General features: G+C 46.2%; 1 protein-coding gene and 1 long non-coding RNA gene across 3 annotated transcripts in view; one reads left to right on the top strand and one right to left on the bottom strand.

The window, feature by feature from the left end:
* Positions 1 to 22355, top strand: part of LOC133212932 (mitogen-activated protein kinase kinase kinase 3-like) — a 77973-nt gene that overhangs the window by 45577 nt on the left and 10041 nt on the right. The window contains exons 4-10 of one of the 2 annotated variants that reach the window (XM_061354802.1): positions 351 to 391; positions 1386 to 1485; positions 7966 to 8079; positions 9165 to 9276; positions 16215 to 16348; positions 19079 to 19152; positions 21176 to 21243. In XM_061354802.1, the coding sequence (XP_061210786.1) occupies positions 351 to 391; positions 1386 to 1485; positions 7966 to 8079; positions 9165 to 9276; positions 16215 to 16348; positions 19079 to 19152; positions 21176 to 21243 (643 nt within the window). Of the gene's footprint in view, positions 1 to 347; positions 392 to 1385; positions 1486 to 7965; positions 8080 to 9164; positions 9277 to 16214; positions 16349 to 19078; positions 19153 to 21175; positions 21244 to 22355 lie in introns of both variants that reach the window. The other variant, XM_061354801.1, reaches the window with a different exon arrangement.
* LOC133212939 (uncharacterized) lies at positions 14751 to 18149 on the bottom strand. The gene is made up of 2 exons (XR_009725645.1): positions 18012 to 18149; positions 14751 to 14939 (listed from the first exon to the last, which is right to left on the bottom strand). It is a non-coding gene; the product is annotated as an uncharacterized LOC133212939 (long non-coding RNA).

Here is a 22355-nt window from a genome sequence, read left to right as displayed (position 1 = left end):
AATATCAGACATTTAACATGTTTGCCTCTTTGATAATAGTGCTTGATCCCAACTGAGTTCAGCGCATTCCCAGTTTTCCACTTTTATTAATGCATTTCATTAAAAACAGTTACACAGATGAGTGAGTGGTCTCTTGTTTACAGAAGACATTATTCTATGACAAACATGTTTATCAGCAATGTGGCATTTCCCCAAAGTTGGTGAGTCTAGCAGCCACTTTGACCCTAAATAGACCAGATGCCCAGTAGCCTTAGGGGTGTCTCCCCAAGAACTCCTGTCAGCTTCGGATCTGCAAGGCAGTCTGGAATGCAGTCTGGGACCTAACCATTTTCTTCTTTTTTTTTCAGCAGCGGAATGTCAGGATCAAGTTTGAATATGAAGGAGAGAAAAGGTATGTACCCAAGCCAGTCCCCCACTTGTATGGGGGCAAACTACTTATTTTACCCAATGTCATCCTACTGACTTCAGCCATCTGCAGATGAGCTCACGACAGGATTCATTCCCCTAAAATCAACAGTTTTATATGTGACGGCTTTGCCTCGTCATCCCATTTGCCACAATACTTCCTGGGATTTGCATGCAGGCAAAGTGGTTCAAAGCTGGAAGTCATTAAATGCCTTTTACCAGGGACATAGGGTGCACACTTGGATCTTTTTTTTAATTCTTGAGCTTTGCAGCCCTCCAGAAATGTGTCCTTTGATTAGCAGCCTATGACACTTACTTAAGATAACCAGATTTTGGGCATGGGTCCCATGAAAATAGAGCTGGGAGTTAAAGCTTGCCCGCCCTTCCCTGCTTGACATTTTCATGGAATCACCTCTGCTTGGTGCTTGGTGACTGTGGCAGGGCAGGACACAGGGCTGGCAACTCACAGGCTGAGGGTCCAACTTGCATGTTAAAGCCAAAGAAAATTGAAGTAATGTTACTGTAGGGCTAGACTGTACCTGCTGATATGCATCTGTAGAGCTGCTGCATGTGATGGTATGGGAGAATCACAGGGTGCCAAACTGCATTTCTTCCATCCCTCCCCCCTTATTCAGAACTACTTGCTGAAAATGGAGATGATAAATCACTGACCAGTGCCTTATCCTGGGTCTTCTCTAGTGAAGGGCTGCTATACTTCCTTCTCTTCTGCCTGTATCCCACAGCAGGGGAAAGAGAGAGGAGCTGCACTAGGATTTTTGGTAGATATTCTCACAGGGTACATCAAGTTCCCTTTTGAGCGTAGCAGATGAGCAGTATTTCTGTGTGTGAAAGCAAAGAGCAAGCTTTATGCTTCATAGTAGAAGAATACAGGTTCTTTCTTCTGTATTGTTAGTCTAACCCCAAATTCTAGTATGCCTTTACTAAATTGAGACTATTGTTGTATTTGTTTGTGCATACAGGATTATCCAGTTTCCAAGACCAGTCAGATTCAAAGAAGTGGTGCAGAAGGTCACAGATGCTTTTGGACAGACGATGGACTTAGTCTGTGTGAACAACGAGGTACTCTTCTAATTGCTAAAGAAGGAAGTTTAGGGTGCCTGGTGCCCATTTCCTAATTGAGCAGTGGGTTTTTTTTTAAGGCCCTATTTTAGTGTTCATATGAATGTGAAGAAAAATAATCTTATTTTGTGGTTCCCAGCTAGTGAGCATGCAAGTGCTGTTGTCTGAACACAACTCCGTTGAATTCTCAGACCCAAACCTGGCTCTTTCCTCTCAAAAATATTTCAGTTAAGGCCTGTTAAATGGTGAGAGAGGAACATTTTCTTTCCCCTAGATAAAAAAAAAATCATCTGTGTAACTCCAGCAGGGGAGGAATTAAGTAACTGCGGTGATGGATACATTGTCGGTTGAGCCGTGCAGTCAGCAGCAATAGATATTTTCCCATCAGCACCTTTGGGGTAATAGGACCACTTTCAGAACATGTCTGGCTGGTGAGAACATGCTCAGGGCGGAGGGGGGAATGGCTGAGACCAATGGCTTTCCTGAGAGCCACACAAAGTGACTGTAGGCTACTGTGTGTTTGGGAGGGCTTCACATCCAACCATTCTTAGGGGCAAGTTGCAGGAGCATGGCGAAGTCAGAGCATGATGGACAGTGCTGCTAACACAGTTCACTTTACAGTGACTGTTTTAACCCAAAACCCCAGAATGTTATGCATGTTCTTGTGGCTAGGTCTGCAGTGAAATTGCATCACTGAAGGTTGTTCTAGCAGGTGCTTTGGCCGTAGACAGGCAGCCAAGAAACTCTTCTTCTGCAGTCTTTGCATTTTAAGGCTTGAAGACATTTCTTCTCCATCCTTCTTTAGAATGGCCACTGTATTTTCCTAGCTTTGTCTTTGAGCCCAGCACTGTGTCTGAAGGGATGGTACTGATGAGGGCCTTTACCTAGAAGGGGGCAATCCTTGGCATCTGTTTTGGTGTGCTCGGTGTTTTCTTATGAGGCATGTTGCCATAGGCTGGGCAGGCATCTGGGGTCACTGAACTCTCAAGGTGGATTTGGCTTTGGGAAGGAGGAGAGTGAGCCAAATGACAAACAGGTGGGCTTTTAAACACAACTTCTTTTGGATCTGTGCTGACAGCTTGCTTGTTTGAGTATTAGTTGCATATTACTACTAACAGCTTATTAAAGAATGAATGGGGAGGGAGGTTGCAACGAGAACTTTCCCTCTTTTTCAGTCTTCTCCCTTCCGTTTCAATAGAGATTTGATCCACAAAACAAGTTGCTATTCTTCTATAATAGGTACCTCATGATACCAATGTGACCACTGGGTTTTGGCTTTGAATGTAGCCAGGTTTCTAATCTTGGGCATTCTCTGTAAGCCCTCCCGGGAAAAGCCTGCCATTGAATTCTCTAGGAATGACTCATTTCATTCCAGGTTTCTTTCCACGGCGAGAGGAATTTTTTCCAACCACAGCAAACAGAAGCTTAAATAAAGCTTAAATAAAGCATTTTATTGCATGTTAGAGGCTGTCTTCCTGGGCACGTGCACAGCATATAGCAGGAACATGATTAGCCCTTTGGGTACTCCTAACTTCTTAGGGTTGAAGAATGACTTTCTGTGGTTTTGTTTTCTCTGCATAAAAATTCCCTCTGTGAGAACACACACCTTTGGGAAGAGGTCTGAGCAGCAGCAATTCAGGGTTGTTGCTGTGGAAACATGATAACAGACAAAAGTGACCTTTGGGGAGATAGCCTGCATGTCCACATGGTGACACCTTGGCGTTTGGCTCCTAGTGTCTTCTGGGGCAGATTTTTGAGTCTCATGACTGCAAGTCTCAGAGGTAGCCTGACCACAGACTCATTACAAGTAAATGTTTCACTCTCTCTTCCTGCTTAAAGGAAACTGTGCAGTAATGCTCTGCTGCCATCAGATGTTTTTCTTGCAGTAGCACCTTGTAGACCAAAAATACATTGAGGTCAACAGGGCCCCTACAAAAGCTCACTAAATGTCAGTCCCTGTGCCAGTGAAGCAGGAGTCCTGAAGCCAAGATCAGCGAGATGAGCATGCCAGCTGGGTGGAGCAGGGGCATGCATGAATCACATCCTGGTGGGACCACGGAATCAGTGGGCTTGGGCTGGTAGAGATAAGAGTGGGGCCTGGCTGGGAATGTACCGCATGGGGCATGTCTTCATGTCAGTACCAGACTGGGCTCATCTTTCCAATGAGCAGGACAGCAAAATCTGGCCTGGCCATAGACAGCATGGTGTGGTGTTTATTAGGCAGTCAGAAGCCAGTCTTTCAAGCTGAATTTGATCTGTATGTGTACTGCTAAACAGCTGCTTCAGGTGTGAGTGTTGCCTTGTCATTTGTCCCATCTCCATGACCAACTTGTGATGTGACTTTAGGCATAACACTGGGTGTTGATGTGCCACCAGTTCCATTCTGACTTCCCCTTGCTTGTCTCCCTGAGGTGGTCCATCAGTGTCATTTTGGATGATGGGAGGTTAAGGAGAGTTAAAGCTTGGGGAAATAGTAGAACCTCCATTATGGGGGCAAGGAGATAAAGGCATATTTAACAAGCATTTGTCAAGAATTGTTGGTGCCAGTCGGTTCTGCATTGGGCAGGAAGATGAACTAATTGACCTCTCAGATTTTTTTCCAACCCTGTTTCCTACTATTCTTCAGCTTTTTGCAGTGTCTTAGAGTGAGGTCTAGTCATACTGTTGTAGTTGGTGAAAACTCAGCCTATGCACTCACTTTCTTAGACTGCAGTGGATTGACTGCAAAGGGCTATACTAAAACATTAAGGAATGTTTAAACATACTGTTTAAAAGGAAGAAGAAAATCTAATAAGCTTTATTTAGTGAAACTTTTGTGTAGGTAAACTTTGCTGTTCATTGTGGCTGCTCACTCTGCAGATAGAATAAATCCAGTTACTAGAAATGCACCCTGGCAGTTACAGACATGGTTCTGCATGAATCTATATTTAGTTTCATGCCTAGTAGGTATCTGTTTCTGATATCCACATATGCCACAGTCTGGAAGCCAAATGGAGCAAAATCTATTTGCCAGATGTGGGTAATAGGTAAAGCCAAGCTAAATACTGGCTCCAGTCCCTTTTACAGGAGGGCAATTTCTGCCTGATGTTTTTGGCTTCTCTGAAGCAGGCATCCAAATGCATTAATGTTGTGATATTGGAGTGAGATGGAGTGACCTGCAGAACATTCTGTTCAGACCAGCAGCATAGGGATTGCTCTGAACGCTTGTGAGGAGCTCAGTAAAGGGATGGGTGAGCAATGGGACTGTACTTACAGTGCAGAGTCAAATTCTGCTTAGCGGTGAAATGAGGGGGAGCAGCATTCCACCATCTCCTTTCTGTTTGGGTGAGTGCAGGAGAGAAGGCTTGCCTGCTTGTTGCATCTGTGGAGCCCTTGTGAACTTCAAGAGGGGTAAGCAGTGCACCAGGAGAATCTATTTAGCTGTACTGCTTAAGGCAGCAGACTGAGAACAGCCACAAAGCACTTGGGAGACAGGTTCAATACCATCTTTGTCTTATATCTGTTGTGAACATGGGTTATTCATTCAGATCTCAAAGCTTAACCGTGAACCATGGTCTCACCATTTACTCCATGGACCTCTATTTGGTGAGCACTTTCATTCATGTCCAAGCCCTGTCCCAGACTGGGAATCTGTTTCCAGCCTTGCTTGTGAGGCCCAGCCCAGACAAGACTGGTGCTGGTGTTTTCTGTAAACCCTCCAGCTGGTTAGGTCCCTTGCTTGGGATCTGAAGGACATCTTCGTGAACTTTTCTCCAACCACTTTTGTTGAGAACCAAAGTCCCTATAAGCCTGTAAGACATCCCAGGGCGAAGCTTTCTCAAGAGTCTTGAGTCTTGGAGTCTTTTTTCTACACGAAAATAACTAGTTTTCAGACAACGGGTTCACAGTCACATTATCCCTCTTCCTGGGTGAATGTGCTAAATGCTTTGTTCTGGAGTCTCTTTTTCTGTCTTTTTATAGAAACTTCTTTACCATGTTTGCATACCTAACACCAGAAGAGCACTCCTAGCTCAAATTGGAGTTCATTGCTTAAATACCTTTTGAGAATTGGCCTTGTCTTAGCAATTAGCATTGCTTCCAGCAATTACACCTAACAGCTGCATTTTTTCACCTGCTTATCCCATTTCTGGATATCAAAACTCTCCCATGTCAAGCTATGGGGATCCTGGGTATCTAATTTGGGACTGTATAGTCTACAGAATAGCTGGTTGTATTAAACTTAGCTATTGCAGTGCCCCTTTGCAGACCTGGCTTTTAGTATCTTGAAGCTGGGTGCCTATGGTAGGTATAAGCTGAGGAGTACCTGCTATCCACAGCTGCAGGAGCTTGGTTTTCTTGGGAAATTTTGGGCCCCTCACTAACAGAGAGACATTTAGGTGCTGGAGTGGGTCCAGAGAAGGTTAATGAAGCTGGTAAAAGGGTCTGGAGCACAAGTCTTAAGAGGAACAGCTGAGGGAAGAGGGGTTGTTTAGTCTGGAGAAAAGGAGGCTCAGGGGAGACTTCATCGTTCTTTCTACAACTACCTGAAAGGAGGTTGTAGTGAGGTGAGGTCAGCCTCTTCTCCCAAGTAACAAGTGATAGGATGAGAGGAAATGGACTCAAGTTGTGCCAGGGGAAGTTTAGATTGGATATTAGGAAAAACTTCTTCACTGAAAGGGTTGTCAAGGACAGGAACAGGCTGCCCAGGGAAAGAGTTGAGTCACCATCCCTGGAAGTATTTAAAAGATGTGTAGATATGTGGCACTTAGGGACTTGGTTTAGTGATAGGCTTGACATTGTTAGGTTTATTGTTGGACTCGTTGATTTTTAAGGTCTTTCACAACCTAAATGATTACATGGTTCTATGACAATGTTAATCCTGATGTTTATCATATAAAATAGGTGGCCTGCATATGGCTCAGTTCCCGGTCTGCAAAATGGGGATGAAAGATAACCTTCCTGTCGCACAGGAGAAGAGAAACTCAATCCAAACCTTGAGGTGCTCACTCTGTAACAGTAACAGCCTTGTGAGCATCTAAGATGGTGGTTGATGGGCTTAGGCTATGATCCTTGGGTGGAGGATGGTAGCAGTACAGGAGGTGACTGTAGCAGTTTCCTGAGGTGAAACCTCATCTCTGTTGGCCAGGGCCCACAGTTTTCCTTTGACCTGGTCATCCTTGAACTCCTAGCCTCAGTGCACACAGCCTGAGTGTATTTGCCTGCAGGCCAACAGCCAAACCCTTAGCAACACCCTGGGATCAGAAAGGTAGACACAGGTGGCTTTTGAGAGTCTTACTCTTGGGTTACTCTTTGAGGTGTGCTTTGCTGTCACTGGTGGCATGAACCCTCATCACCTGGAGGCCTGAGCTGCCTTTCAGGAGTTCTGGGATCTGTGGCTCCCAGTAAGACCAGCAAGAGCCTACTGGGTGTTGTGGTCACTCATTCCCTTTGGTAGGTGGAACAGCTGTGTACTTTGGCACAGGCATAAGTATAACATATGTTGTTGGCTAGATTCAGTGCCAGTGCCCGAGGCAACCTACAGAGGCTGAGGCCTGGTTTTTATGAGATTAGGCAGAATGCCCCTGAATGAGGGGCAGAAAAGTTGTGTGATTAATCTTAGCCCAGGGCCACAGAACCCCTCTGAAGTGCAGCTGTGTTGGGCATTGGAAACTTTGCAGGCTGTCTGTAGGACGTGGTACACCACACAGCAGTGTCAGGAGGATCGGATTCCCTTTGGAGATACGAGAGCAATAGTCTGCCACTTAGCAGGAACACCAGGATCTTTAGCTGCCTGATAGACCTGGCACTGTGTAGCTCTCTGTTCTGTTTACCTTGTAAAGAGCATAAGCTGAATTTGTCTTGCTGGAAGTCAAAGTGGTTCTTGGAGGGAGAGCAATGCACACCCTTCACATTAAAAAGGAAGAGAGCTACTTGTGAGATGTTCCCTGATTTCATGTCATGCCCAGACACTAGGGAGGCTGTTAGTGTACAGGAACAGCTGTAGAGAAGGTGATTGAGGATCTACCAGAGTAAATCCTTGGATGCAGCTCACTGCTTTCCTGAAGCACCATTCTATGGCCATCTTCCCAGGAAGAAACCCAGAGAGAATGTGTGGGGCTGGTTTGGGGCTGGGCAGCAGCAGGTCTTGCCTACAAACTCCAAGATCAGAACAGCCCCAGAATAGCAGGCAACAAGCCTAAGTTTTCATCTCAGCCTTCTCCTCTTCCCGCTAGCTGAATTGGTGATGTGACCTTTAAGCTCTCTGCTTGCAGATGTTTTTTGCTGTGATTTTTTGCATCTGTTCTGTGGTAGATGAGAACTTGGAAGAAAATACTACAGCTCAGCAAGCTGGAGGGCATAAGGCATCTGTTTTCAGTCCACCTCCTTGGGTTCCTCCCTTGTCCCCTGATTCCCAAACTGCTCACTGCAAGGATCTGGCTTCCTCTGTTTACCCAAAAGTATGACACTACCATGCTCCGGTGTTTGTCCAATTCCTTCCAGCTCCTGATCCCACTGAAATCCCAGGAAGATTTGGACAAAGCGATGGAACAGTTGGAGCTGAGCCCTTCCCTGAAGAGCCTGAGAATCCTTGTGAGCGCTCCAAAGAAAGCGAATGTGAGCCCTTCACCTTCTATGCTCTTTTGTATCCGGAGTGAGATGCCGTGTTATTGTGTTGGGGAGTGGAAATGAGTATCCTGATGGTGGAGAGCAAAGGGCAAGCTGGTCATGAGAGGGGTCAGCCCTGCTCTGGCTCAGCTGCTCAGAAATCCTCCTGTGGGGGCAGTCCAGAGCCTGAGCTCAGCTCCCCCTAGCTCTTTCTGCATCCTGTGAAGGGTTAATACTGTACGGATCCTCAGGCAAGGTTAAACCCCAAGAGAACCCCTTGTGCTTTCTGCCTAGGGTTGCTGTCATCATTCCTTTGTAACCTCTTCTTTATATACAGGGTGGTGCCTGGCCTTTGCCATGCTTTCTGGCAGCATGGAGACTCTTCCCTCCATGTCATGCTGCAGTACTGAAAGCCAGGAAGAGCGAACTGGAGAATCCTTCAGTCTCCTGCAGGACTGTCCCTTTTCTCTCCTCCCCCCCATTTGTTTTTCGTGAGCTCAGTGGTTTTGCAGTTAAGCCTATTAACTTGACCTCGCCTGCACAGAGTGTCTTGCCAAAGCACATGTCGTGCTCCCCCAAGCACAGGCTGTATGTAAAGCAGGGATTTGCAGATGTTGCAACTCTGTTTTTTTTTTCTTTATATTTCCTAGAAGTACCAGAGAGGCTGAGAGTCTTGAAATTCATAGTGCTTGTCCCCCTGCTGCTGCTGCTGGTGCTCATAGCTCCTGGAACTTCTCCACTCCTTTTGGAGACATAGGGAGCATGGAGGAGAGGCTCTGATTTGGGGGCAAATCTGGGTTCAGGCCAGGGATCAGTTTTTTTACCTATCTGGAAATAATGCAGTGCAGGAGCAGTCTTCTGTCAGCTATCCTTATTTACCATTACCAACTGGAGCTTAATTAGAGTATTTCAGTAACAGATGTGAATTGTTTGTGAATGACTTTTGGGGGCACTCTACATGACTTGCATGTCTTTTTGTTCGGTTGGTTTTGTTGGGTTTTGATTTTGTTTTTAATAGTTCTTGGGTAACATGGTTATGGTGTGTCCACAAGTGCTCTGGCCAAGTCTAATCATTCCCTTTGTCTGATTACTAGCTCCTCCAGCCGAACAACAGCAAACAGCACGAAATGAGGATCTCCAGGTCCATGGGTGATATCATGGGATCCCTGTACAAAGACTCCGAGAGAACGCGGAAGTATTCAACAGGTCAGCAAAATGCAATACTCTCTGGGGAATTTTGTGTTATTACAAGCTGGCCACCATCTCCTTTCTCTTTTCTGTCACAACTCTGTAACTGCTGAAGTCTGGATGGCTACCCTGATGTCTCACATCAATAACTCAGTGCAGTTGCTGCTTATCCTCAATCTGAGGAAGAGCCTCTGCAAGCTACACAGGTCAGATGAGGTTGTACTGAGCAGTGTCATGTTGGACATGAAAGCTAAGAAGAAGAGGGGATCTAAGGTGTAATTTGACAGGGGAAATGCAGTGATAAAAATCTCTAGTGGATTTAGTGCTACTGAACTTTAGATAAAGAGTGAGGATCTACAGAAAGCCAAGACTTTTTTGAGGCCTTGACATACTCCTTTAACTACCTGCTGTTCTCTCCTCATTTCCCAGTTAGAAGGATAATATAGCTGAATGCAGTTGGGCTTCTTTGCTCCTGAGCTGGGATCAGCTTCACCACATAAGAAGCTTCACAGATATGTGTCTCCATGCCATCAGTCTGTTCTTGCTTGTCTGTGGTAGCTGCTTTTCTGATTTCTCAGGAGAATGGATGTTCTCAGTGTTCTGCAGTGGTTTCAGATGGAGGGGAGCATCCCTTTCATTCAGAAGTGCTGGGAGTAGGTACCTGCAGCCTCCAAAGCCAGGCTGGCAAGTGCCTTGTCTCTTCTTGCAGCCCTCAAGGGACTGAAGTTTATTTGTAGCATTGTGTGGTCTTTTGTTTGTTTTCTGTGTTTGAGTTTACGCTTTTCTTGCTTTCTAAAATGCTGGAAGCTTTTTGAAATGAGAAATACTCTTGATAAGCTGTCTGTTAGAACCTTTTGTGTGAAGAACCTTGTAGAATTTTGTAGAGAGCAGGGTACCTTGTGCAATACAACCTGTAGTCAGAATAATGATTTTGTCATACAGTGACTGTTTTCTGCCATGTCTGTGGGTGCTGGTTACAGGGTAATTTCTATAGGTCCCTACTGTGTTCATGCAATGATTTGATAGCTGTAGAAGTTACCACATCAGAGCCCTTAAATAAAGTGGGACCTTCTTATACGAATATGCATAAAGATATATTTAATCTTTCAAGCATCCTCTGTATTTATATGGCAGTAAACACTTCCAAACTCTTCTCTGTACAACAAAAGTACATTTTTCTCCAAGGATTTGCCTTTTTTCTCTCATACAACCTGTGGTTTGGTATATCTCAGATGATATATAGGAACTGTTCTTCTAGGGTAGGTCCAGCATAGCCCCTTGTGCAACCATGCCCTACTCTTACTGAAGCCAAGGGTGGGTGGTACAAGAGCTCCCTTTGGGCCTTATGTTCCAGTGTACTAGGCTTGTCTTTTTCTGTTGTGGCTTTTTTTTAGCTCACACTGCTCTTGAGAGTTTGCCCAGGGTCTGGCAGAGTCACTAGATTACCCTGAATGAAATGCACGCACAAACGCATAGTAAGGCACAAAGCCTCGGCAGAAATTGTGCTTGAGTGAAACATCTCTGCTGCTTTCTTTCTTTTTGGCACTTGTTAAGCTGTTAATGTAAACCAGAAAAGAGCTGTGGCACCGGGAATTGTCACTGATGTGTGAACTGAGCGTGATGGGCAGAATTGATTCCATATGTAACTGTGCTAGCTACAAGATTAGTTCTTGCAAAGTCAGAATTTCACACCAACTTCTGTGCCAGGCTTTGGCCTCTTGTGTTTTGGAGCTGCTGTAATAGCAAGAGAGCCCCTGACCAGGTCTTCACTACTGTGAGATGTCACTGCCTTGAAAAGCATCCTGTAGATAAGGTAGACAAAGGAAGAGATGTCAGCTCTGCAAGGGTGAGAGCCTGAGGTACAGATGGTTTTTTGAGGGAATGCCCGAATAGCAGAGTGGAGGAACGGGTGTAACATGCTGCTTTAAATCTAGGTAATGGAAGAGGAGGACCAGGCGGCACCAGATGTAGGATGCAGAGTGTTAATACCAGGATATTCAGGAGAGTCTGCATGCTGATTGCTAGTACACCAAAAGCAGTGTCCTTGATGCTGTTAGGTAGCAAAGGTAACCAGTCCATGCTACAGTCATCCCTCTGGGGTTATTTCCGTGCAGACAATCAGTCTTGGTCTTTGTTTAAAAAGGGGTTGCAACAAACCCTCTGCATGGTAACAGCAGACCAGATCTTTCTGGAGTTATCTGGGTCTGTATGGAGCTACTGGTGCTCTGCTTAGGAGGTTTTTGCAAGCCAGGAGATTAATTTATTCTGACCTTCTGAGCCAGAACTGGTCAATCTAACAGCTGGGCAGAAAGTCCAGCAAGCCAAAAGGGAGCACAGTGTTTCAAATGGAGCATAAAACTGAACATCAGGCAACAGACAGACAGAGATGATCCTGTGTTGCAGTTCCCTGAACCAGGGATTTCCCTGAGCCTGGTGGATAGTCAAAAGGCAGCCTTAAGAGGCTGGGATTTCTGTAAGAGAAACTATTATTCACTTCCAGCTTCACGTTTTTTCAGTGTTTGCTTCTCTTGTCATCAAAGTATTTGCTATCGAGAGAGGATCTTAACTCAGTTCAGCTTTTCTCTTGAAACCACATTTAAAGTAAGATTGAAAGTGGCTTTATAAGAAGAGGTGATTCAGGGTCATGTTCTCAGTGTTTCTGAGATGTCTTATGTTTTTCTGCTGACTTTGCCATGTAAGCAGCAGCAAAAAATAATGAAAGTGCATGTTGTTGGCACAAGCACATTGGACAGGGGCGGGGGGAGATGTTCTGAGGAAGATTTGGCTATTTGTGCTTCTGGACAAAAAATCTCTTGACTGCATGTCCCTGAAAAACCTTGTGCAAAGTCAATATTGTCATTTTTTTTTTTTCCCTTTCTTTCTGTAAACTTCTAAAGCTGAACATTATCCACAAATGACTTGAGAGCCCCATTCCTGAATCACCCTTTCAGTGGAAACATTTGCCAAAAGCTTTCTTCTAAAGCTATTTTTAATTTATTCTGTTCATGGTGGCAGACCAGGTGGCTGAGCTGTGGCATCACGTGCCTGCCAGTCCCCTCCAGACCAGGAGTTCATGCTAGCTGGGTCTGGGCTGTCAAATATGGACCAGCCATGGGAGCAGCAGGACTTTCACCTTAGAGAATTGCCACTGCAGTGATGGTGCCAAGGTTTTCATGGGTGCCTGGACACTTGTGCAGCATCATCTAACCCCCACTATAGCACGCTGAGAGGTTTCAAATACAGATCTCTGCAGAGAGATGGTACAAAGACTTTGCTGGCTAGGTAACTCTGAGAAATAAAGGCCTGGACATCTCTGTGCTTTTACATTCACAAGGCCAGGACAGAAGAACTGTCTGGCTATTGATGAAGTAGCTTAACCATTAGCATATTCCCTGGACAGCCCATACCATGACTGCCATCCTGTAAGTACCCAGGTACAGACTGAGGCAGCATGGGCTAGGGACCTGTTGCAGAAGTTGGGATGGATGATACCCCCTCTGTTTTGAGGAGAATTTGGCTGTGTGCATCATGCCAGCTGCTTTAGGGCTGGAAAATGGGCCCTGTCCTGCTTATTAGGACACCTTAAAGTTTGCCTTAAGTCAAGATGAGGGACTCCATGCTCAGAGGATCAGTGTGGAGAGGATGGAGATTTGGACCATGTGCTCACACCTCCCCTCGACAGAGAGTGAGAAGTCTCCTGCAGGTTTATCTCCTCTTTGTGTGCTGCTGCATCCCGAGCCCCGTGTTTCTGCCAGGGCTCAGAGGAACAGCACATCTTGACATGATGTCCCTCGCTTGGCTCTGGTGACGTCATCCTAGGGCTGGGCTCTCTGTGGCTGCAGCTGTGAGCACAGGCAGCTGCCAGCAAACCCTCCCCAGCACTGGCTTTTAAGGGGCTTCTCTCCATCAGGAGCCCTACTTGATGCCAATCAGTGATGAAGTTTAGGGAAGGACCTGCAAGGGCAGGGAAGGGGTGAAGCGAGGCAACATGGAGATGGAGGGAAGCCAAGCCTGGCACAGGGGAGCTGGCTGTACATGCAGCACCACAAACTTGCACATACTGCATGAAAGACACTTCTTAAATAAAAATAACAGAAGAGAACATGAAAGACCCCAGTACATGCCAGCAGTGACTGTAACTCTCTGTGCTGGCCTGGTTCGCCCTGCTCAGGACATGCTGTGCTCTAGTCTCAAATATATGGCTTTACATTACTGCCTTTAACACGGAGCAGGAATCCTTTCCCAAAGCACCTTGCTCCAAAGGGTAACCCAGGTCAGATGCTCAACCAGTGCCAATCTGCAGTTCTCCGAGTTCAGGAATCCTCAACAGAGCTACTGAGATCAGTCATAGGATGTTTAGGGCTGGAAAGGACCTTAGATACAGCCAGCGTTTGGCTTCTAAAGAAGTCCCTCACAGTCTGCCCTACTGGCACTGGGTCTGGGGGCTGGAGCTTACATGTAATCCTGTAAACCCCAGGAGGACAGTCCCTTAGGGGTCTCCTCTCTCTGCCTGATGCTGCTGCTGTTTCTTGAGTATTGGATCAAGCGTGAAGAACATCCATGATGTGCCAAACAGGCACATCTGGGCTTGTATATCAGTATCTTCCTCCGCTTCTGGTGGGTAAAGCAGCATTATCTAATATATCCAATATGCCTTGTTTTGCCCTCACTATGCATTACGCCTCTCATTGAGTACCACTGTTGTCTCTCGCTGATCCCTATTTTCCATTCCCCCCCACCAGCAGCACTGAGATTGCCTGAGGTTTTGCTGGCATGGTAGGGCCGGAGAAAGGAATCAACGTTGGCCTCTGGGGCTCTGCTCCCACTACCTCCCTGTGTTCCTCCTGGGTAGATGGACATAAATGGATGTAAAGCAGCAGCAACCAGTTGTCCTGGAGGTCTGAGCTACATAAATTACTTGGAGCAGCTCTTCTACCCAAACAGTCTGAAAGGGATCTGGTTCAATCCAGCAGTTTCAAAGCATGCAAAAGACTAAGTGTTTTGCTTAACTTCCTCGCCTGCTGGGAAATGGCTAGTGTCTTATCCCCGCTTACAGTTTTTGGCAGGAAATGTGACTCTGGAAGGTCAAACACAACTGACCTGATGGCTGGGGAGTAGTTGTTGCAGGCAAAGGCTTACTGTGAGATCATGCAAAGTCTCCACACTTGTGATAAAGCACATTTAACTCCCTGGGTTCAAAATCAAACAGGGCATGTACAGCCCTTTGTAAAATCTGAGTCAAAGACTTCCTGGGCAATGGGTGGGTTGTTGCAGTGAGAGACCTGAGCAGTGCTGAGCAGACCCACACCTCATCCTAGCAGTAACGGAAATGCTCAACAGGGCTAAGATACAGCAGTTTTACCACACCAAGTCCTCTAGCAGCTTTCTGGAGCAAGAGCCACCCAAATGTCAATCCAGAATGCAGCTTAAGGACATTTGCTAAGCAAGTGAGGGGATAATATTGCAGGGGTATGTCCAGGGTGCCCGAACTGTTAAATGGTTAAACGTTTGTTTATTTATCTTCAAAGAGAGGATGCCGTACTTCCCAACTGGTTTTGTTTTCAGGGCTGGTGGAAAGCCAGTTCATTATGAGTGCCGCAGCACTCGAGAGATTCTCCCCCCTTGATCTTGGCATTACTTCAGTTGGACGTTTTTTGCTGTGTTCTTATCCTGCAGGAAATCTGTGAAGGAGAAAATAGGAAGAAGAAAAAAAGTAACTGAGTGCCATATGATTTTTATTTTTACAATCTGAGCACGGAGCCTTTAGGAAGGCATACTATGGGACAGAGATATCAATGTATTTGGTATAAATCCAGCAAACCTGATTTAGTGATCTTTAATGCTGCTGTGGCATTCTTCACATTAAAATCTTCTGAGGCATATCAGCTTAAGTGAAAGGTGGGAACTTGGATTTCTGGTGTTGATCACACTGATGGACTTATGCCAGAGATTGATCTGGCACAGTAACTGTGATGTAGAATAGCAGCAGAAGAGGCAGAAGCATTGTGTTGATTGATCAGTGTTGACTTTTCACGATAGAATAGGCCCCTTCCTGGTACCTTTCTCTTGCAATATTGTGCTTAGCCTGGGCATGTGGCTACCAGATGGTAGCAATGAACCCAAGCATTGGCAGGAGTACCATAAACATGGAATCAAAACGTAAAGAAACCCATCTCCATGTGCTTTCTAACTCTTCAAGGATGTGTGCTCTTCTTAAAAACAAGTTGTGTTGTGTGAAGGCTCACATTGCACAATGTGACTGGTTAAAGTTCTAGCAGAGATGAGCATGGTCCTCTGTCAGCAATTTCTTGCCACGAAGCAATGACAGCCCAGGGATGGAGGGGTGGGACTGCAGAAAGACAAGTGGAGCCAAGCCTGTGTGAGGGCAACACTTCCTGAATAGGCACAAGGAATCAGTTAGGGAGGATTTGAGGGAATAAGAAGAGGGGTGTTTAAGTACAAATCGTTTTCCATATAAGAAGTGTTTAAGTGATGTTGCACTAAGTTCGCCCAAGCAGTTTCCCAGATTGCTGAACAAGAAGGCAGTGATGTGATTCGGGGGAAGGAAACACCTGGAGGTCAAAGAGGAGAGGTCAGTTTGGAGTTTGTGTTCTGCTTTTATATTGACTGATTGTAGCAAAACAGAACTCTGGAGTCCTTTTCTTTCTAGCATTGATAGAGCACCAGGGTACAGTGCAGAGCTCTTAGAATCCAGGGCGTGTTGAAGGTCAAGTTTGCTAGATATTGTGGGGCCCCCCAGTAACAGACTATCCCTGTTGCAAAAGCTTTGTAGATGTACATAAACAGTATTGTGCTTCTAGGTCCTCTATTCCCTTCAACACGCATTCAAACCCAGCAGCATCTCCAGGAGGTCTGTGATCACTGGAACAGGGTCTCTGGAAGGACTTGGATGTGGCAAGTCCTCTCCTTGACCCCCTGCCTTTCCTGTTTCCTAGGCTCTCTGCACACTGGCCGGAGCTCTCCGCCCCCAGGGAGCGTTCCTGAAGAGCAGCAGCAGATTGCTCGCCAGGGATCCTATACCAGCATCAACAGTGAGGGCGAGTTCATCCCTGAGACCATGGATCAGAATGTAAGTGGGGCTGGGGGGTGTGGGTTAAACCAGGACAGCAGCAGACACAAGGGAGGCTGCACTGTGAATGCCATTCCCATCACTAAAGACCCAGTTTGTGGGGCTCAGGCCAGCTTTTTCCAGGAATGGGTGCCCTCAGGCTTGATATGCTCAATAAACAGCAGGCCCAATTTCCAGGAACCCTAAAAGCCAGCTGCAGTGGTCAGGACAATGTGCTCAGGCACTTCAGGTAGCTCTGGAGGAGCATAGGTATGGGACATACATGCACAGCAGCTGCCAGGTCCTTGTGGCCACAGCTTCCCTGGATTATGGGGACCACGAAGGAGTGTGCCAAGCAACGGATTGCCTGTGATTGCAACAGCCTGGGGATGTGAGCAGCTCTTGCTGCTTCCCTGTGTGCTGTCTGTGCCTGAGTTCCAGTTACAGTCTTAGCTCTGCCTACAGCCACTGTGGTTTTGTTTCTGTCCCTCCCCCATATATGTTTTTTTAACTCTCTCCTAATAAGGAGTTTGTGTATTCTAATCCCTCAGTAATAAAACAGCAACTAGTTCTCCAGCACAGTGATGAGCAGTACCTCTTCCTCCAGTCAACTTGGTACCCACGATGGAGGAAACTGCAGGGTTGATGGACCAGAGGGGGAGCAGCTAGCGCCTCCCTCTCAATTTACATCTCTCTGCTCAAGCTATAGGTCTGAAGAGCTTTGTATAGGTCCTGTGAAGTCAGCTAGGCTGGCTGCGCACGCGGTTCATACCTGCAAAGCTCTTGGAAAGGCAGGACCAGGATCCACAATTTGCAGGAGGGACATGGAGGGACATCTGGAAGGCACTAAGCTCACTTCATCAGCAGGCTGCTGTGACTGCCCCCAAGGATCTTGCCTTGGGAGAAATTCATTCCCTACACTCAAATAGCACCCACTAGCTCTGCTTTTGTGTGCAGGCTGTGCCAGTGTTTCCATGGCAAAGTTGTGTTTTCAACAGTTTATTATACAGCCATTAATAAAATAAGTCACTCCAGTTAAGTCTTGGCAGCATCAGAGTGCAGATGTATCTTGTGCTCCTTGCAGCCAAAAGTTGGCTTTCTTTTGTTTTCGCATGCCTTCCAAACATGTTTGGTAGGATTAAGACAAACTGCATGTGCATGCAAGGGGAGAGTCCCCATGAACCCCCTAGGGAGTAAATCAGCACAGCTCCACTGGCTATTAATGCAGCGTTGTTAGCACTAGCTGAGCTCTCAGCCTGTTCCTGGTGAAGGTTCCCAGGTGCTCTACTTGCCTTCCTCTAGCATCATGCTGTAGGTGGCCTGCTGCCCTTCTATGCTGAATTAAATTCAGGGAGAAGGGGATTTTGGGGATTGTTTTTTGGGGGATTTCTTGATGGTTCCTTCCTCCTCTTCTCATTGAACAGCCATGCTTTTCCCCATATGGGCTCTGCTCTCAGAGTGTCCTCGTGCTGCAGCTTCCAGATGTGCTTCAGAGGTACTTACAAGCTGGTGCTTGCTGCCTTTTGGGGGATGCCCCTGTGCAATCCTGTGATGTAACTGCGGTCTTTGCCTTGAGACCAGCTTGGCACATGAACAGAGCCTTAGTGTGGAGACTGCCTGGATTCCCAGTTTTATGCTTTTGAGAAATGAGTGTTTCAGCATTATTTTAACTACTAGGAGAGACCTGGCATGGCTGCCAGAGGTGGAGACTGGGTTCTTGCAGAGATTTTGTTCCCCTCTGCCTAGTGCATTTTGAAGGGCGAGGCTTTGGGGTAAAAACTGGAAAGTGGAGCAAAAATCACACTTTCCAGTTGGGACTGGCCTGCCACAACAATGCGAGCTGTTATGGCAACCCGTTGAGGAGGTCTGAGACAGGAACAGCACATGGAGAGGGAGGCTATTGCTGTACAAAGAGAAGGAGGAGCGACGCAGGTCCAGGAGCCAGCGAAGGGTGACTCCACGTGGTGTTTAATCCTCGTTTCTCAGGTTTCCCTGGAGTGAGCTGGGCGTAGGGCTGGCTGTGGAGTAAGGGTTAGCAAGTATTTGCTGTGGGTCTGCAGCCAGGAGGAAGCACTGTACAGACTGTGGCGCAGCATGGGCCTGAGCAAGCTCTGCTGTGCGTGGAAGTGCGCATAGCCCCTAGGTTTACCACTCAATACAAAACCTCTATTGTTACTAACCAGCTATAAATAACCCCATCTAGTACAATGTCTCATCCAGGAAGCAACACAAATGCAGCTTTTGACTCACTGAGCTAGTGAGAGCCAAAGCCAGTTCCTCCAGCCAAAAGCCCCGATGATGCTTTGCTTATCACCAGGGAGGAAGGCTGGTCTTGTGTGCCAGGGCAGCAATCCTGGCTATGGTGCACAATGTCTATTTGGCCTTGGGCACATCATTTGTGTCCTGACATGTATATGTTACTATTTTTCCCACAAATACTTTGAGCACTTTTTATCTCATTCACTTCTCAGCATGCATTGCTCATCAGGGTGTTAATGATCTTGCCTAAGTTTCCCTACTAGCAAAAAGCAGTTGTAAGGAACAATAATCCAGAGAGGGCATCGTAAATAGATTTTCCCTGGGAAGAAAACTTTTGTTAGGTTGAATCTCATCTCTGCTGGGGTTGGTATCAGCTGATGTAAATCAGCCAGCTTCACTGGAGCTTGTTGACCTTGCGGAGGTCTGCTGGTACTGGAATTTGAAGAGCTACAGTGCATGGCTTTATTGTTTCCCATTTTGTTTCACTATTAGATGCTTGAAGCTTTCATCAGCCCCGATGATTCACTGTCTGGGAGCTGCCAATCGCTGGACAGGTCTGTGGACAGGTGAGTCCTGCGTGTCACCATGTTCACAAGCTTAAATGCAGCTCTGTGTTACAGCAGGAGTGGAGCAGGGTCAGTGGCATCCCCTGAGGTTCTTCTTGGGATGAGGATGCACTTGAGCAGAGCAAAGCTATCTTGAATGCTGAAAACCAGATTGCGGCATGGACATCTGTGTGATGGTGTGATTTGAATTGTAGTAGCTGGGGATCTGCAGATAGCCTGGCTTTGTGTGCCCAGGTTTTCTGCTTCAGTCAGATCCCTCTCCTACCCCTCTGTCTTTCTGCAGTCACGAGGTCAATACTCCTGTGTATTAGCTTCTCCATCCCTCCTCCTCCCTCGGCATGCTGTCTGTTCTCCGTTGACCAATTGTAAGTTTGGCAGGCCCTGTGCACTGCCAGCAGCCACAGATGTGTCAGTCAAGGTGCTGAGGACACCAGGCGAGCAACAACTAAGTTTAGCTTCTCAGCAGGAAGCAACTAGGACACTTTGTACTAGCACGGGCTGCAGTTCAATAGTTGGTGAGGCTGGTTGGTCGGAGCTCACACGTGCAAAGCAACTGTATGGTTGCTGCTGTGCATGGTAGGCTCTGTATAAGACACAGTGTCCTTTTGGGAAGTAATATATATATTTTTTTCCGTCTGCATCAAAGAGTCCTCCCTCCCCTCCTTTGCTTTTGCTGTGCAGCACCAAGGCTGTGTTCCAGCAGGTCTGCATTGCCTTGATTTGATCGTGTATACTCCTTTGGGTTTGCAGGTCTGAGTGGTTTGGATCTGTCTCAGCATCAAGGTCCATTTCCTTTTTGTGGCTTTTAATAATTTCCTGTGAAGTATTTGCTCTTTGTTACAGCTGTATTGAAGCTGGATTCCTTGTGCTCCCAACTTCTAAGCCCCAGCTTTGCTTTTACACAGACTTTACTAGGAAGAACAACAGAGGTTGGCCTGGTTGTAACACTTTATTGTAAAGCGAGAACAGAGTGTTAGGTGTTTTCAGGAGGGTAGTCTGGCTTGATTTCACATATAAATAAGCAGGAAACTGTGTTCAGTCATAGGGTTTAGGAGCTGAAAAATGCATGAGGAGGGCTTCATCATTCACAGGCAGAAAGAGGAGTAAGTATGACTATTCCTTCAAAGATATAACTGAGCCTTGGCAGCAAATTGCTTGAGATGGCATTAGCCTTGTCAAGAGAGCAGAGTTAGTCATTGGCCATGGTGACCTGTCTGATGCTGATAAATAACATGACAAATCCCTCTTTTCCACAGCAAGCCTGCCGTGATCAGCTTTGACATGAGTACCTGTCAGAGCACTTTACAAAGCAGATTTGTGCTGCTATGCCCATTTTATTAAAAGGGATAGTGGAAAAGCAACCTACCCAGATTACCCTGTTGTTCCTTAGAGAGGCTGGGGTGAAATCGGGATTGCTGACATCCTTGCAGTGCTTTGGCTTCCTCTCAATGTAGTTTAAAGATCTTGAGCATCAAAGCACCAATTCTCCTTCCTGAAAGTATGCCCAGTGGTGGTATGGACCCTTCTGCATGAGGAGGGTGGGGAATAATGTTGCTGAGAAGGGGAGACCTGCATAAATTATGGGTGATTGAAGGACTCCAATGTGTGCATCTAAAGCAACTAAGCAATGTTCAAAGAAAGCAGAGTTGTACAATTGAATATTTGATGTTGAGGGAAGAGAAATCTGCAGCCTTCCTTCTGTACCATCTTACGCATAGGTGTTACAGTTTTTGGCTGCTTCATTTCAGCCTGGTGACTGTTTTTTTTCAGCATCCCTTTTGTTTGCCACAGGAATAACCTGTGATCCAGAAAAAATCAGTCCTTATTCTTGTGCAGCTTGAGGATTAGAGCTCATTTGAGTTGACTGGGCTGATCAGTGATCAGTCCCTCTTGTGGTATAGTCTGTCCTTTCTGTGTGTAACCACTTCCTAATTCATTCTTCTGATAAAGTGTCTTTCTGATATAAAAAGCAGCCTTTCTGATATAATTAAGTGTATCCTTTGTTTTTTTTATTCCTTTGCAGCCCTCCCTTCACCCAAACCCCTGTTCCTGGAAGGAAGACCCATCCCAAAGACAGTCTTGACTGCATGGGTAAGCACTCTTGGGGGCTTGAATTTGCTTACACGTATAAAAAGCTGAAAGTATAAAAAGTAGAAAAGAGCCTGGATAAAGGCCATTAAAGAGATGGCATGAAAAGTAATAAAAAAAAAAATCAAGCAAACTAGGTCCATAGCTTAGGTTACATATCAAAAATGACCTCTGCAATGATCAAACATGAATGTCCTCTAAAATCAAAAGACTCAGAGCATCAAACACAGGCAGGGTTCCTCTTTAACACTCATTAACCCGTGTCAGCTGTGCAGCAGTGGTAGTGGTAGCACTGAAGAACCTTTGAGCCTGGTTCAGGAATTGGTTTCCAGCAATAGCAGTGCAAACTGGATAGCAAGGGCCCTGAGGTAAACAGATGCAAGCAAGTTGAAACATCAGAGATCTGTGTTGGAAGAAGTTGCTAGGGGGACCTTGCTATTGTGTTTGGAGACAGCTGCAAGGTGCTGACAGCTGGAGACAGCCTTGTGCGATCACCTTTTGTCTCTGTTAACTAGTACACGTGAGTTGCATTTGCAGGGTCCTGACTTCCTACATGGCAAAACCTGAGTGCCGTACTCTCTAGGGAGTTATACTTTTCACTTACATTAGTAATTGTAATAATGCAAATGCTGTTAGAGAAAAGTGTATTGGTAAGTCGCAAGGTTACTGCTTAATCGCTTATAAACATCCAGCTGGTTAAGTCATGGAAACTCTGTAATATTGCAATGACTTTCACTATTAAAAATGAGAAAATGGCAGTCAGCCTGTGGCATGATAACTCATTCCTGGCCTAAGGCAGGATTTCTGGATTGAACTGGAGAGATGAAGCTGCTGTCAGTCCACAATGCTTTAGGTTTTAATACATCCCCAGTGGTAGTGGAGGCATTTTGCTTTAAGACACCACTCCATCGTTGCTCACATATGGCTCGATCAGAACCTCTTGCCCTGTCCTTGTTGCTTTTCTTGCTGACCATATTTCAGCCGTTATGCACTCTTGTTGAGCGCTGCTGTAATGGGGAAATCACGTTGAAGTGCAGCAGAGGCCAGGAACAGTCTCCAAGGAGTGGCTGCTGGCCCCAGGCTAAGATAAACAATCAAAACAGACTGTGTCATTA

Source organism: Neopsephotus bourkii, unplaced genomic scaffold (assembly GCF_033783945.1).
Source record: "Neopsephotus bourkii isolate Nb327-2 ecotype Australia unplaced genomic scaffold, CSIRO-AGI_Nbou_v1 NB_745, whole genome shotgun sequence".
Taxonomy (NCBI): domain Eukaryota; kingdom Metazoa; phylum Chordata; class Aves; order Psittaciformes; family Psittacidae; genus Neopsephotus; species Neopsephotus bourkii.
This window is presented reverse-complemented; position numbering and strand designations above follow the sequence as displayed.